This window comes from Castanea sativa, chromosome 12, assembly GCF_040712315.1.
Source record: "Castanea sativa cultivar Marrone di Chiusa Pesio chromosome 12, ASM4071231v1".
Classification (NCBI taxonomy): domain Eukaryota; kingdom Viridiplantae; phylum Streptophyta; class Magnoliopsida; order Fagales; family Fagaceae; genus Castanea; species Castanea sativa.
The window spans coordinates 47,941,511-47,953,706 of record NC_134024.1 but is presented as its reverse complement, the minus strand read 5'-3'; the positions used below and the strand labels follow the sequence as shown (position 1 = coordinate 47,953,706).

Here is a 12,196-nt window from a genome sequence, read left to right as displayed (position 1 = left end):
CAAGATTAGTTCTCCCATTTTTAGCATATACAAGGTTAGTTCTCCCATTTTTAGCATATACAAGATTAGTTCTCCCATTTTTAACATATACAAGATTAGTTCTCCCATTTTGTAAAATTAATACAAGATTAGTTCTCCCATTTTTAGCATATACAAAATTAGTTCTCCCATTTTTAACACATACAAGATTAGTTCTCCCATTTTTAATTAGCGTTTCTCCCATTTTTAACATATAGGAAATTAAATAGGAAGTTTGTACTTATAAGTTGAAAAATATGGTGATCCTTATTATAGAAGTTAGTTTGTTTGTGTATATATATGTGGAACAGTTCAAAGCAGACGAACAAATGCACGTTTAAGTATTGCAAAGGAAATGACCTAAGCTAGCTATTACATCTCATGGCGCCGCCTTGTGGAAGTGGGAGCAGGTGGTCAAGGGCAGTAAAGATGACCTTGTGCTTATTCTTTCTCATACCAATGGAAGCAATTGGAATTAGAAACACTGACACTATCTTTGGTCTCAAACAAAAATTGGAAATTCAGCAGCAACTGAAGAGACTCAACAAGCCTGCTCTTAAATCCATCAAGGTTATGAATTACTTCATATAACATGCATCTTAATTTTATATATTCCCACCTTTTTGCTCTTTGGGGTAAGTAAAGCTTATGATCTATATAGGGTCCATTTGGATACAGCTGAAAACTAAAAACTGAAAACTGAAAGCTGAAAACATTGTAGAAAAATAATTTTTAAATAAGTAAATAGTACCGTGGAACCCACTTTTAATTAAAAAATTGCTGAAAAGTACGTGAACAGTGCGCGAACAGTAACTTGTCCCCTAAAAGTAGAAAAGGCAGCACGGAAAAAAAAAAAAAAAGGGAAAACGCTGAACGCTGGACGCGTTCAATGCTACCCAAACCAGCCTATAGTATTTTCAGTGTTAATCTTAGAAGAATCATTTACTTTTGTGGGTTGTGGTGTCTCCATGACTCCCAAGTACAATAGGAGTATAATTTTATTACAACATTAAGGGTCTATTTGAGATCTACTTATTTTGCTATAATTGATAATTTTTTGTTGAAAATACTATAGATAAAGGTAAAAGTTAGCTGAAATAGCATAATGAGACTTATAAATAGTATCAAAAAGTGCAGTAGACCCATGAATAGTAGTAAAAATAAGTTGAATAGTAAAATAAGTTGGCTTTTAATTTGAAGCCAAACACACATTAAGAATTAAAATTGATATTTATGTGTGTGTGATAAGAAAATGTATCTAATGCAGAGTCCAGATGGAGATATAATCGATTGCGTGCACATTAAAAACCAGCCAGCTTTTGATCATCCTTTGTTAAAAAATCACACAATTCAGGTGACTAGTTTAATTAATTAACTACATTTCATTTGGTATCTCGAATAATTTGATACGTATTGTATAATTGGTATGGGCTGGGTTTGCGTTTGTATCTACACCTAATGCCATAGATGAGACCGGGTTCTCACCCAAAAGGGCTTTCATTCAATGAGAGCAACGACGTCTCTTCAAACTCCAGGCCTGAAATTGCTCAGCCATGGCACTTGAATGGAAGGTGCCCAAAAGGAACCATTCCCATAAGAAGAACTAAAGAAGAAGATTTATTAAGGGCAAGCTCTGCAGCAAATTATGGAAGGAAAAAACACCATACCACCCCTAATGATGACGCGGGAACATTCCATGAGGTACAACTTAATTTTTAACCAATATATTTTCTACTAAAATGAAGGGCTCAAGTCGACACTCACCACAACCTTTATTTTTCTGGTTGAGTTCCTAGTATGCGATAGTTTATGAGAGAGGAGATAAGTATTATGGAGCTCAGGCAGCCATGAACGTGTGGAATCCCCAAACCCAAATAAGAAACGAGTTCAGCTTGTCTCAATTCTGGATCACAGGTGGTGATTATACTAATCTTAATACCATTGAAGCTGGCATGATGGTATATACAATTTCATCATCACCTTTTCTTTAGGCGCATGCAAAACATTTATTTACTAATAATTTCCATTTTTTTACAAAATTATTTGTGTGGACAAACAGGTCTACCCATTTCTATATGGAGATAACAAGACTAGAATCTTCACATTTTGGACTGTACGTACGTGTTTTAATATTTGACTTCCATGCCAGCATCAGCCTGTTTATATTATTATTTATTTATTTATCATGGCTGCAGACTGATTCATATAAAAGTACTGGTTGCTACAATCTGTTGTGCCCTGGCTTTGTTCAAGTTGACCATCAGATTGCATTGGGTGCACGCCTTAGCCATTATTCCGTCTATGGTGGTCAACAATATGAACTCGATTTCAATGTCTGGAAGGTGGAACAATATTTCTATTTACTTACTGTATCAAATATCTCTAATTTTTGGATACACATATATAATCATATCATATGTAATTTTTTTTTTCTCAGGAAAAAATTCATAGTACGAATGATATAGATGTGTTTGAAATTCTTCTGGTTTTAGTTCAAATAGTGTATGTTTGAAATTCTTATTGCTCGATTTATGTATTTTTATATACAACTTTTTAATTTAAAGTTTCAATTTTTTTCTATACACAATTTATTTTTACCTAACTTATTTTTAAGATGGTAAATTTAAGTGTCTAGTTGTTCTGCATAAAATGGTTCTTTTTTTTTTTTCTCTTTCATTAGAAATATATTACACAAAAATGTAATGCTATTATTGTCACTCACGTAACTTTTTACATTCATTATTTCACATTTATTTTTATGTTTTAAATATAGATATATTTTTAAAATTTTTTTAAATGTGTATTGTTACTTCAATTATTAGCACTAGCTTGTAATCTCATGCATATGCATAGATACACTTAAAGATATACAATAAGATGCCCAATATAATTGTTATATATATAATTCAAATACTATTAATAGTCATTTTTATATTTTGTTAATTCTTTAAAAAACATTCTAAAAAAAAAAAAAACTCTTAAAAAAAATTAAAGATATTATTAGATATAAAATGTAAATTATCCATATTTAAAAAAAAAAAAAAATTATTGTGAAGCACTTTTTTTACGATTCATTTATTTTAAACTCTTTGGTTTTTGTACTTAATAACTCATTTGGATGAATATTTATGATGCGGTTCCACATTTGATTCTAAAATTAAGAAATAAAACTCTTTAAAAATAGATAATTTAGGACACATAGCGCAAAATCAGAACTTTTATTTGGAATTCTAACTTAAGTTTCTTTCAACTTCATCTATTATTACATATATAGATAGGTAGATACGTGCAGGTAAACAAGTGAAAGAATAGTTAGTCTTTACACCTTCATTTATCATTTAAAATATTATAAACTGATTTGCATGACATGTACAATGAGGTAGGACGATAAAGATGGAAACTGGTGGTTGCAACTGGGGGGTACTGGTGATTATCAATTGGGATATTGGCCATCCTCCCTATTCACGATCCTATCTGATAGCGCTTCAGACATTCAATGGGGAGGAGAGGTGGTAAACACACAACAAAATGGTGAGCACACGACAACACAAATGGGCAGCGGCCATTTCGCTGAAGAAGACTTTGGCAAGGCTAGTTATTTCAAGCATCTCAAAGTTGTTGATGGCACAAAAGCTCTCAGGGATCCCAAGGACCCTGGCACAATCATGTCGCTAGCCAGTTGCTATAATCTTATAAACAGTGGAAGCTTCTTTTATTATGGTGGTCCTGGTAGAAGCCCCATATGTCCATGAACATTTAGATTATTGTATCAAAATAAATGAGAAGAGTGAAAAATAAGAAGAGGAGAATTATTTTCTTCTTCTCTTGTAACACCAAATGTACCACAAGCCATATGTGATATAAAACTATTTGATCCAATGATGAAAATGAAGATATATTCTATGGAGTAGTAAAATTTTGAAATTATGTAATTTAATATAGTGGAAGTTGATAGGCTAGAAATATAGATAATAAAGTGTTCATCTTTGCTTTTGTACTAAGTATTATGAATGGGTTCACCTGACACCAAACTTAAGAAAAAAAAAATGGACATGTGATACAAAAGTAGATAGCAATTAGAAACTAATTTGAATTTAACTTCAATATATATATATATATATATATATATATATATATAAAATATAATATAATATAATTCTATGAGTTCATTATCAAAACTGTGCAACACACGAGCCTTCAAATAATTTATATGAAAATCAATAGGGCCACAAACTAAAGTTAAGTGACACAAAAATAAATAAAAATCAAATGTTGTTGTAAGATCATGTGAAAGTACTGTTGCAAATATCACATCCCTAATCGATTTCTATCTTTATCAATTTCTTTAGGTAAATTCGGAAGAATTCTATGAGAGGTTGTGGTATCATCCTATATGCACTATTATGTGGCACCCTTCCATTTGTTACTCACAACAATCGTAATGTTTATAAGAAGATAACGATATTGCTAATATATAACTAATGTTTAATTTTTTTATTATAAAAAAATTAATGTTGAATTTTTACTTAATAAACTTTCTACTATTTGTTTTTTATTTTTAAAAGTTAACTACATACGATTATATAGCTAAATTCAATTGAAAACACATTTAGGGAAAAAAAAAACCGAAACACTTAATTGCAAGCTGATAAGTTAGATAAAAATTCTAAAATTATGTAATAATAATAATTCATTTAGTTATTATTTTTTGATAAAATTATATATTATATAAGTTCATGACCAAAACCGTGCAATACATAGGCCTTCAACTAGTAACTCATTGTAATTGTTATTTAATAAAGAGAATGTCAGTGAGGGATTAAGTGAAAATGATGTTACTTGAATCACAACTTACAAACTTGACAAGTTATAAAAAAAAAAGTTATCTCTAACATTACTCATGGAGTTGTTAATGACCTTTCATCATCAATCTCAACAAAATTTTCTTAAAATTTACTCCACTTTACTCTTTTTTTTTTTTCCTTTCTTTTTTTTCAAAGATAACTCAGAGTATTAGAACATTCACATTTGCTTTTACATCCTTTAACTAAACTGTCTCTTCAAAATGTCACTTTTTTTCCTACATCTCATCCTTCATTTTGTAATACATTCTATTAAATATTCTAAGACATTTCTATTTTTTTTCCCCACACTTCCCCTAACACCCAGTGACCCACGCCCAACCATGCCCCAACGACCTATAAGGCTATTACCAACGCCAACGATGTTAGATCAGCCAACAATCAGTGGTGCCCCACTGCCAAATTAGTCACCACAGAACAGATGACACCCAACCGTCACCCACTCCTCATGTCCAAACGACCCACCATTGGAAATGACAATTTAAACTCGCCTTGCCCTGCTAGTAAATGGGGCGGGGACAAGCTTTAACTCCTGGCCCTGAACATCTGTCCCATTTATATTTATAAATTAGAAAAAAAAAAAAACTTTTAATATTTTTTTTAGGGCAAATTATAATTTACCTACCTGTGGTTTGGTTGAAATTTAAGTTGCTTACCTGTAATTTGAAATTTGACACTTTATTCACCTGATATTAGCTTAGTTAGATTTCTTTAACCCACATTTGTTAAAAACAGAGCTAAATATGTAATTTTGCTCAACTTTTATGTTTCTCTTCTCCAAAAACACAATAAACATAAAAATACAAGATTAAATAAAATAAAAAACTATCCATCGGAACACTTTCATCATTGAATTTCAAACCACAGGTAAACAATCTTGATAGTGACGTTTTTAAGGAGGCTGACGGGAATATACAACCCGTCAGCCAGTCTCATTAGGATGCCTCCTTTATGACGTTTGAGGCCATGCCCCTTACGTAGCGACGTTAGGCTAACGGATCAAGCTGACGAGTCAAAGCTGACGACCTTGGTTGTAAAGGTCCTTGGCTGACGTTCTTTGTGGAGACATACATAGGCTGACGGCAGTGTAGGAGGTACGCGTGGGCTGACGACCTTGGCAGGGGTAAAAGCTGAAGGAGTAATCCAACCTTCATTCTTAGCTTATTTTGACTTCTACATACGTGAATATAAGGAAAGTTCTTGCGCTACACGTTCGACTTTAGTCAAGAAGATTCCTATAAGGAAATGGCTCAATACAATAGGCAAAGATCCACGAATTACTCTTTTAAAAGGAAAGTACTTCTTCACCAAGGCGTTTATTTCGGCCCCATACCACTATATATACCCCAAAACCCTCATGACCCAAAGGTACGCACAATTATCTCAACTCTGGCACTCTAGGGTTGTTTAAAAGACTCTAACTTGATCGTCGGAGGGTTTTTGGCCGGCACTACACCGGTGCTCTCTGTCGATCATCTATTTTCTCTTCGCAGGTGTTGCTTCAATCGGAGGAGTACTCGCAGCTTACTGGTGATTTCTTCGGCATCATCAAATCTAAATTTTGGTCAAACCTCAAGTAGGTAAAATGTCAAATTTTAAACCACAGGTAGGCAATTTAAATTTCAGCCAAACTACAGGTGGGTAAGTTGTAATTTGCCCTTTTTTTTTTTTATAAGACATATTTATGTCCTTAAACTTTCAAGCTTAAATTTATGACATTTTTTATTTTTGTATTATTGAATTTATATTTTTATGTTTAAGATTTAAATTATTGTCTTGTTTATGTTTGAATAGTTTTTATGTTTTTTAATACTTGAATTATATATTATTAAGCTTTTTGAAGGTTTGTAATGTTAGAACTTGGTTTTTATGCTTATGAGTTTTAGCTTCATGTATGGTATACTATAAATCAAATTTTAATAAATTATTTGAAAAAAATGAATGGGATGGGCGCTCGCTAGGATTGGGGCTGAGAATAGAAAACTCACCCCATACTTGCCTCATTGCCGTTCTTACTTGCAACCAAATCCCACAAAGCCAATTCGGTATGTGATGATTATCAAGAGAAAGAGAGAGAGAGAGTTACAACTTGTATTGTTATTAATATTTTGTAATTTTTTTTTTATCAGTGATACAAAATTGGATGTCTTCTCCTTCTTTTTTATTTTTTATTCTTTTAAAATTTATTGATTTATAGATGTAGTGTTGGTCGATTTGTTTAAAAAATGGATTTGGATTGGAGTGCCTGAGTGCTTGTAGCACTGGCAAAGGCAAATATTTTCAATTTTTTTTTTCAATTTACTTGTTATCTTTAATTAACATCCAACTCTCTATCTTTTTTTTTTTTTTTTCAAAATTATAGTATGATTTTCATATTTTTTAAAAAAAAGAAAAATCTTTCTCTCTTTGCCTTCACCTCAGCCACACTGCCAACCTCACCTCGGCCCACATCGCCACTCTCACTGCAAAACAAAGAGACCAAAATCCCCACCCTTCACCCTTGAGAGTTGAGATCACAGTTCTTGTTGAGCAAGACATGAACGCAAATTCCTACGTAAACTTAAAATTCTTTATGATGTTAAACATTCAACATCTAATTTAACTTCAAGATCTAGAACTATCATAAATTTTACACTGATATAAAACACAATAAAATAGTCATGAGACTTACCTAGATCCATTGATGCAATTCTCCTGAGATCTAGTGATAATAATAATTCTTTATAAGAATAGTTTCTCTTTCTTCACCCCAGTGAATAATAATAATTCTTTGTAAGAATGGTTTCTCTTTCTTCCTTCTCCCTTTTTGCTATATACACTCAGTTCAGTTAAATTCAATCTACGTTGGAAAAAACTAAATACCTCAATAAGTAGAGAAATGACCAATTTCCTAGTATACTTTAATTTCCACTTCACTATCAAAGTTGGAGTCGCGTTAGGAAATCATTTCTCTAATTGACCAATCAGATAAGACACTAACGGATATGTCTTTATATGCCATTAAACCTCTAAATTATCACGTATCTTATCATGTGAGCCATCAAATTAATTAATAAATTAATTTAGTCATACACCCTATGATGGAGATCGGTCATTCGAGCCAAGTATTATAGATAGTAGCTACAGTGCTAGTTGAAATTGCGAATATGGCAGCCAAATTGCAAACTATTGTATGACCCAACTAAATAAATTGATCACAACTAAAATTATAGTAAAATGTATGACCCAACATGGTACTTGGATTGAACTGCCCAGTGGAAATCCTCTCACCAAATCCGATATATTTAAACTTCATTTTTGATAATGAAAGAAGACAAATACTAACCTTAGAATCTACTCAATTGTAGTATCAAATTGTCAACAACAAATCCATATCTTTGTTTGAGGTGTTGATTGCTACTTGAATAAAACACACAAATCTAGAGAGAGAGAGAGAGAGAGAGAGAGAGAGAGAGAGAGAGAGAGAGATGGATGATTTCCCCCATATACTGCCATATTTATAGATTTAGACATGAGTAGTAATTAGAAGTTAGGAGTATCACATATAGGAAACCAAGGGAGACAACTCTTGCTTAAGGACTCGACTGGGCCCAGTCTCATTGGGTTTGCCTAGTCCAAAATTCCTAACATCTCTTGTACACAATGGGCATGAGGCAGCCATTCATCTCTTATGGATCATACCTATTTTTCAAAGAGCTTGTATCTAGTTCCATTTTACAATTAGTATTATATTAGACATGATTTTACCTATTTCTTTATTGCATTTTTTGTTTTTTGTTACATCGATATTTGAGAGTATTGGATTTGAACCTGGATGCTTTTTAAGTACCGGGTGCATTAGCTGCCTTTTGGTTGCTATTTTTAAAAAACTACTCTTAAGAAAACATTTGATTACCATGAGCCATCTCCAATAAGTCCTCCCTCTTCCCCTCCCCCTCAAAACTCCTTTACCTGTCATATGCCACCGGTTCCTTCAGGGACATCAGATAAAATTGGGCCAATTTAGATAAACACAATAGCTTGCAATACAAGAAAATGTTATGAAAACCCTTCCAACTATAGAGTATAATGCAATTGAATCTAATTATGAAATTCCATGTTGCAGTTTCCTTTCCATAACTGATCATCAGCCAGATGGAATATTCACATCTGCACACATTGATCTATAAATTATATTAGTTAATAATTGAATCCCGCTATTGGTAGTGCATGAATTCAGTATACAATGATGTAAATAGCAGATAAATTACTGGCAATAGGAACTTCTCTACCAAATTTCTCAAGAAGCTTTTCCTACATGAACAGCTTATAACAAGTTTGAATGTGTTTCAGCTTCAACTTCAGGAGAAAGAATTATATCTGCACACAGGTTCATCCAACTGAAGATGATGCAGATTAATGACTATGATGCATCCAATATGGAATTCAATATTGGTTTAAAGCAAGAAGAATTTGCTTACCATGAGACAATGAAATCTACCATGATTGACCCTAGAGCGGGTCTTTATACAACAAAAATGGGAACCTATCAGCTAGAACTTTACTGTTAGAACTAGAAAATTCGGTGTTGCTCTTGATTGTAGTTTTCAAGAGGCAGATGTTTAGGGCTCCATATCTTCTAAAGTCGAATAGCCATTGACTTCTTGCTTGCCATCCCAGTCGCTGTATGTAGAGAAAATTGACCCCTTCTTTTTTACTGTCCAAGCGTATTTTTTTCAAAGCAACAATTTCCCCAGTTCTGATTTCTCTGGCCATATAAACTTGAATGCAAAAATACCACAGGGAAAAAAATTCACACATCAGAAAAACCAAAGAACTGAGTTGGCTTATAATCCAGAAAAATCCACACGAGTAAGTTTAAGAAAATATCATTCTCTAGAGACAATACAGAAACTTAAAAAGACATGGAAATTATGTAATATCCTTGCATGAAACTTAGTCCCTGCTGCATTCCACACTTAATGGGATAAAAGCTTCATTTTCATTAAATAATATCACAACTCATAGTGCGACATCACAGTTTTTAACTTAATAGCAAATAACAAATATCTACGAATATATATTGAAACCATACTACATTGTCCATAACTCAAACCTCACTAAATCACTACAAAATTAAAAAATTATAAACAAAATGGATGAAAAAAACAGAACAACAAAAAAAGCAAAGGGGAAGCAAGTTGGGCCCTAATAAGAGGAAAATAATGCATATAGTAAAGGCATTGTACAACTCCTTGACCCACTTTGATCATCTATAATACAACTCCTTCCCTCAATAATAGGTGAAAATGCCAACCTCCCAGAACCATTCACGAAGTAGGTGCAACAAATGAACACTGTACACAATGCCCTCTCTTACGACATAATGATAGTTGAACTCCAACTCACCTACAAGCGTTGGAAAAATAATCAAAAGAATAACACAAAACTTCCAGATTTAAAAGACTTGTATCCTCTGCAAATAATTTAACATATAAAAATTAATAAAGCATTTCTTATTAATCAAAGAAAAACCTTCAAGCCTATGCTGACAACCCTAAGAATGTAGAAGACAGAGCAAGCACCTGCCCCAATGCTGCACCAGCTAAAGCCGATATCACCCCAATAATATCCATATCCTATACAAGAAGTGTTTTAGGAACAAAAATGGTTACTTCAGCAAATTTAATGAAGAATTGAGAATAAAATTGAAGAAATATACTCAAACAGAGATTACCATACTCTTAGCATGAGAAGTAATAGAGATGGAGCATATAGTAGCACATTCATCTTTATTGAAACGGCACCACTGTACAGAAACGGTACCAGTGTTTCAGTGTCATACCTATAATCAGAAACAAAATCCGCTTGTCATTTATGTACAATTTTTGAATCATTAACAACAACATGTAAATAAGAAAGACAAGAAAAGAACTAAATAAAAAGCATAGGTAAGGATAAAATATCATGATAATGATTAAATTACTTCTCTAGAACAAGTTGTCCCAACTTTCTTTCTGCCTCAGTATTTAGGTCCCCAAGAGGGTCAACTTCTACACCACCATCCTGTACAAACATGCCAAACTTTAGGATCACCCCTTCCTTATTTATCAAAAATGAAGTAAAATAAAACTTAACAAAATTTAAAGAAGGGAGGAAACTTTGCAATTAGTAGCAGCCATGTGTTACTCAATGTTAGTCTTACTAAGCATAAACCCCCACAATTTTAAAGCACTGAAAGCAAAAAATGTCATAAATTTTTTAATCAGCCATTCAGCCTATTCTATCACCTTTTCTTTTAATGATATACAATTTGAAATTTACACAGGATAATAATTACTGCCAAAAAGAGAAGGAAAAGAATGCACAACATTCAAATAAATATGGGACTGGTAGATACTAATTATAAGCCATCTAGAAGTCCTCCATTGCCTATTCTTTGTGTTCTAATTCCTAAAAGTATAGAAGGAGTGGGGGGGTAGATCACCCACATAACACAAATACAACTCAACAAAACACCACGTAACCCTCAATCCCAATAGTTGCCTCACCAGCTAAAGAGAGTTTGTAATAATAGATACCACTCAATTGTTAATTTTTATTATTTGTTTAGGTCATTCCTACCTTAATGATCTTAGCTACATTCTATACATTCAAAGGTGATGCAATGACATAAAAGCATCATCCTTTTTTGCTGACTTAAATGCATTATCATTACCTTGAGCATTTGGATCCCTTCCTCAAATGTAAGCCGTAGGGTCTGTCGTAGGTACTGCATATATAAAAACTTAAAATTAGATTTAAGATTAAGATGAGCCCAAGAGGGATGCAAAATGGAGATAGTTCCTAAATAGTCCACAAGTATTATAATGGATAAACATAAAGCAGTTTTCATAAGCTTCTTGAATATATAGGCACCTAAGAGTCTAAGACATCATATACCAAACAGAATGTTGCAACCCAAGGATTCCAAGATCTTGAAACTCATAATAAATAATTACCTTCAGAGGCTGAAATGGATATTGCCTCCCCATTGCTTCTAGCTCCTTCGCAAAATCATTGTTCAAGGAATCAAACATTGCAACAAATAAGCGGTCCACCACATCCATAACCTACACAAACCACAACATCCACAAGCGGTCCACAATAAGGAAAATGGACTACATGGCCAGAAATGGCAATTAAAAATAGAACAGAATGCCAAATATATATATATATTATTCATTATTAGCAACTCTCCTCTCATGACCTTTGCTGGTCCCCATTATCCCAGGAACCCATTTGCCTAAACCTGCTATACCCATCATCAGTCTCATCAATTTCACCTTTCCCAGCAG

General features: G+C 33.0%; 2 protein-coding genes across 2 annotated transcripts; one reads left to right on the top strand and one right to left on the bottom strand.

Moving 5' to 3' along the window:
- Positions 1–399: 399 nt before the first annotated feature.
- Positions 400–3,798, top strand: LOC142620809 (protein neprosin-like). The gene is made up of 7 exons (XM_075794116.1): positions 400–588; positions 1,286–1,372; positions 1,486–1,719; positions 1,815–1,976; positions 2,078–2,131; positions 2,214–2,360; positions 3,402–3,798. Exons 1-7 carry the CDS (start codon positions 400–402, stop codon positions 3,768–3,770), a joined length of 1,242 nt encoding a protein of 413 aa, XP_075650231.1. The 3' UTR covers positions 3,771–3,798.
- Positions 3,799–9,954: 6,156 nt separating this feature from the next.
- Positions 9,955–11,960, bottom strand: LOC142618816 (aspartate--tRNA ligase 2, cytoplasmic-like). The gene is made up of 6 exons (XM_075791848.1): positions 11,861–11,960; positions 11,578–11,631; positions 10,846–10,925; positions 10,602–10,704; positions 10,395–10,498; positions 9,955–10,268 (listed from the first exon to the last, which is right to left on the bottom strand). The coding sequence occupies exons 1-5, from the start codon at positions 11,936–11,938 to the stop codon at positions 10,403–10,405; spliced, it is 411 nt and encodes a 136-aa protein (XP_075647963.1). The 5' UTR covers positions 11,939–11,960; the 3' UTR covers positions 9,955–10,268; positions 10,395–10,402.
- Between the last annotated feature and the right edge of the window lie 236 nt (positions 11,961–12,196).

What these genes read in the sequence shown, in the direction of transcription:
- LOC142620809 (XM_075794116.1), top strand. Translation starts at nt 400, where the DNA reads ATGGCGCCGCCTTGTGGAAGTGGGAGCAGGTGGTCAAGGGCAGTAAAG. An exon ending in TAAAAAATCACACAATTCAG is followed by an intron (nt 1,373 to 1,485) that starts GTGACTAGTTTA and finishes CTAATGCCATAG; the next exon opens with ATGAGACCGGGTTCTCACCC. An exon ending in GAATCTTCACATTTTGGACT is followed by an intron (nt 2,132 to 2,213) that starts GTACGTACGTGT and finishes TCATGGCTGCAG; the next exon opens with ACTGATTCATATAAAAGTAC.
- LOC142618816 (XM_075791848.1), bottom strand. Translation starts at nt 11,938, where the DNA reads ATGTTTGATTCCTTGAACAATGATTTTGCGAAGGAGCTAGAAGCAATG. An exon ending in AAGGGATCCAAATGCTCAAG is followed by an intron (nt 10,926 to 11,577) that starts GTAATGATAATG and finishes ATGTTTGTACAG; the next exon opens with GATGGTGGTGTAGAAGTTGA. An exon ending in GGACAACTTGTTCTAGAGAA is followed by an intron (nt 10,705 to 10,845) that starts GTAATTTAATCA and finishes TTCTGATTATAG; the next exon opens with GTATGACACTGAAACACTGG.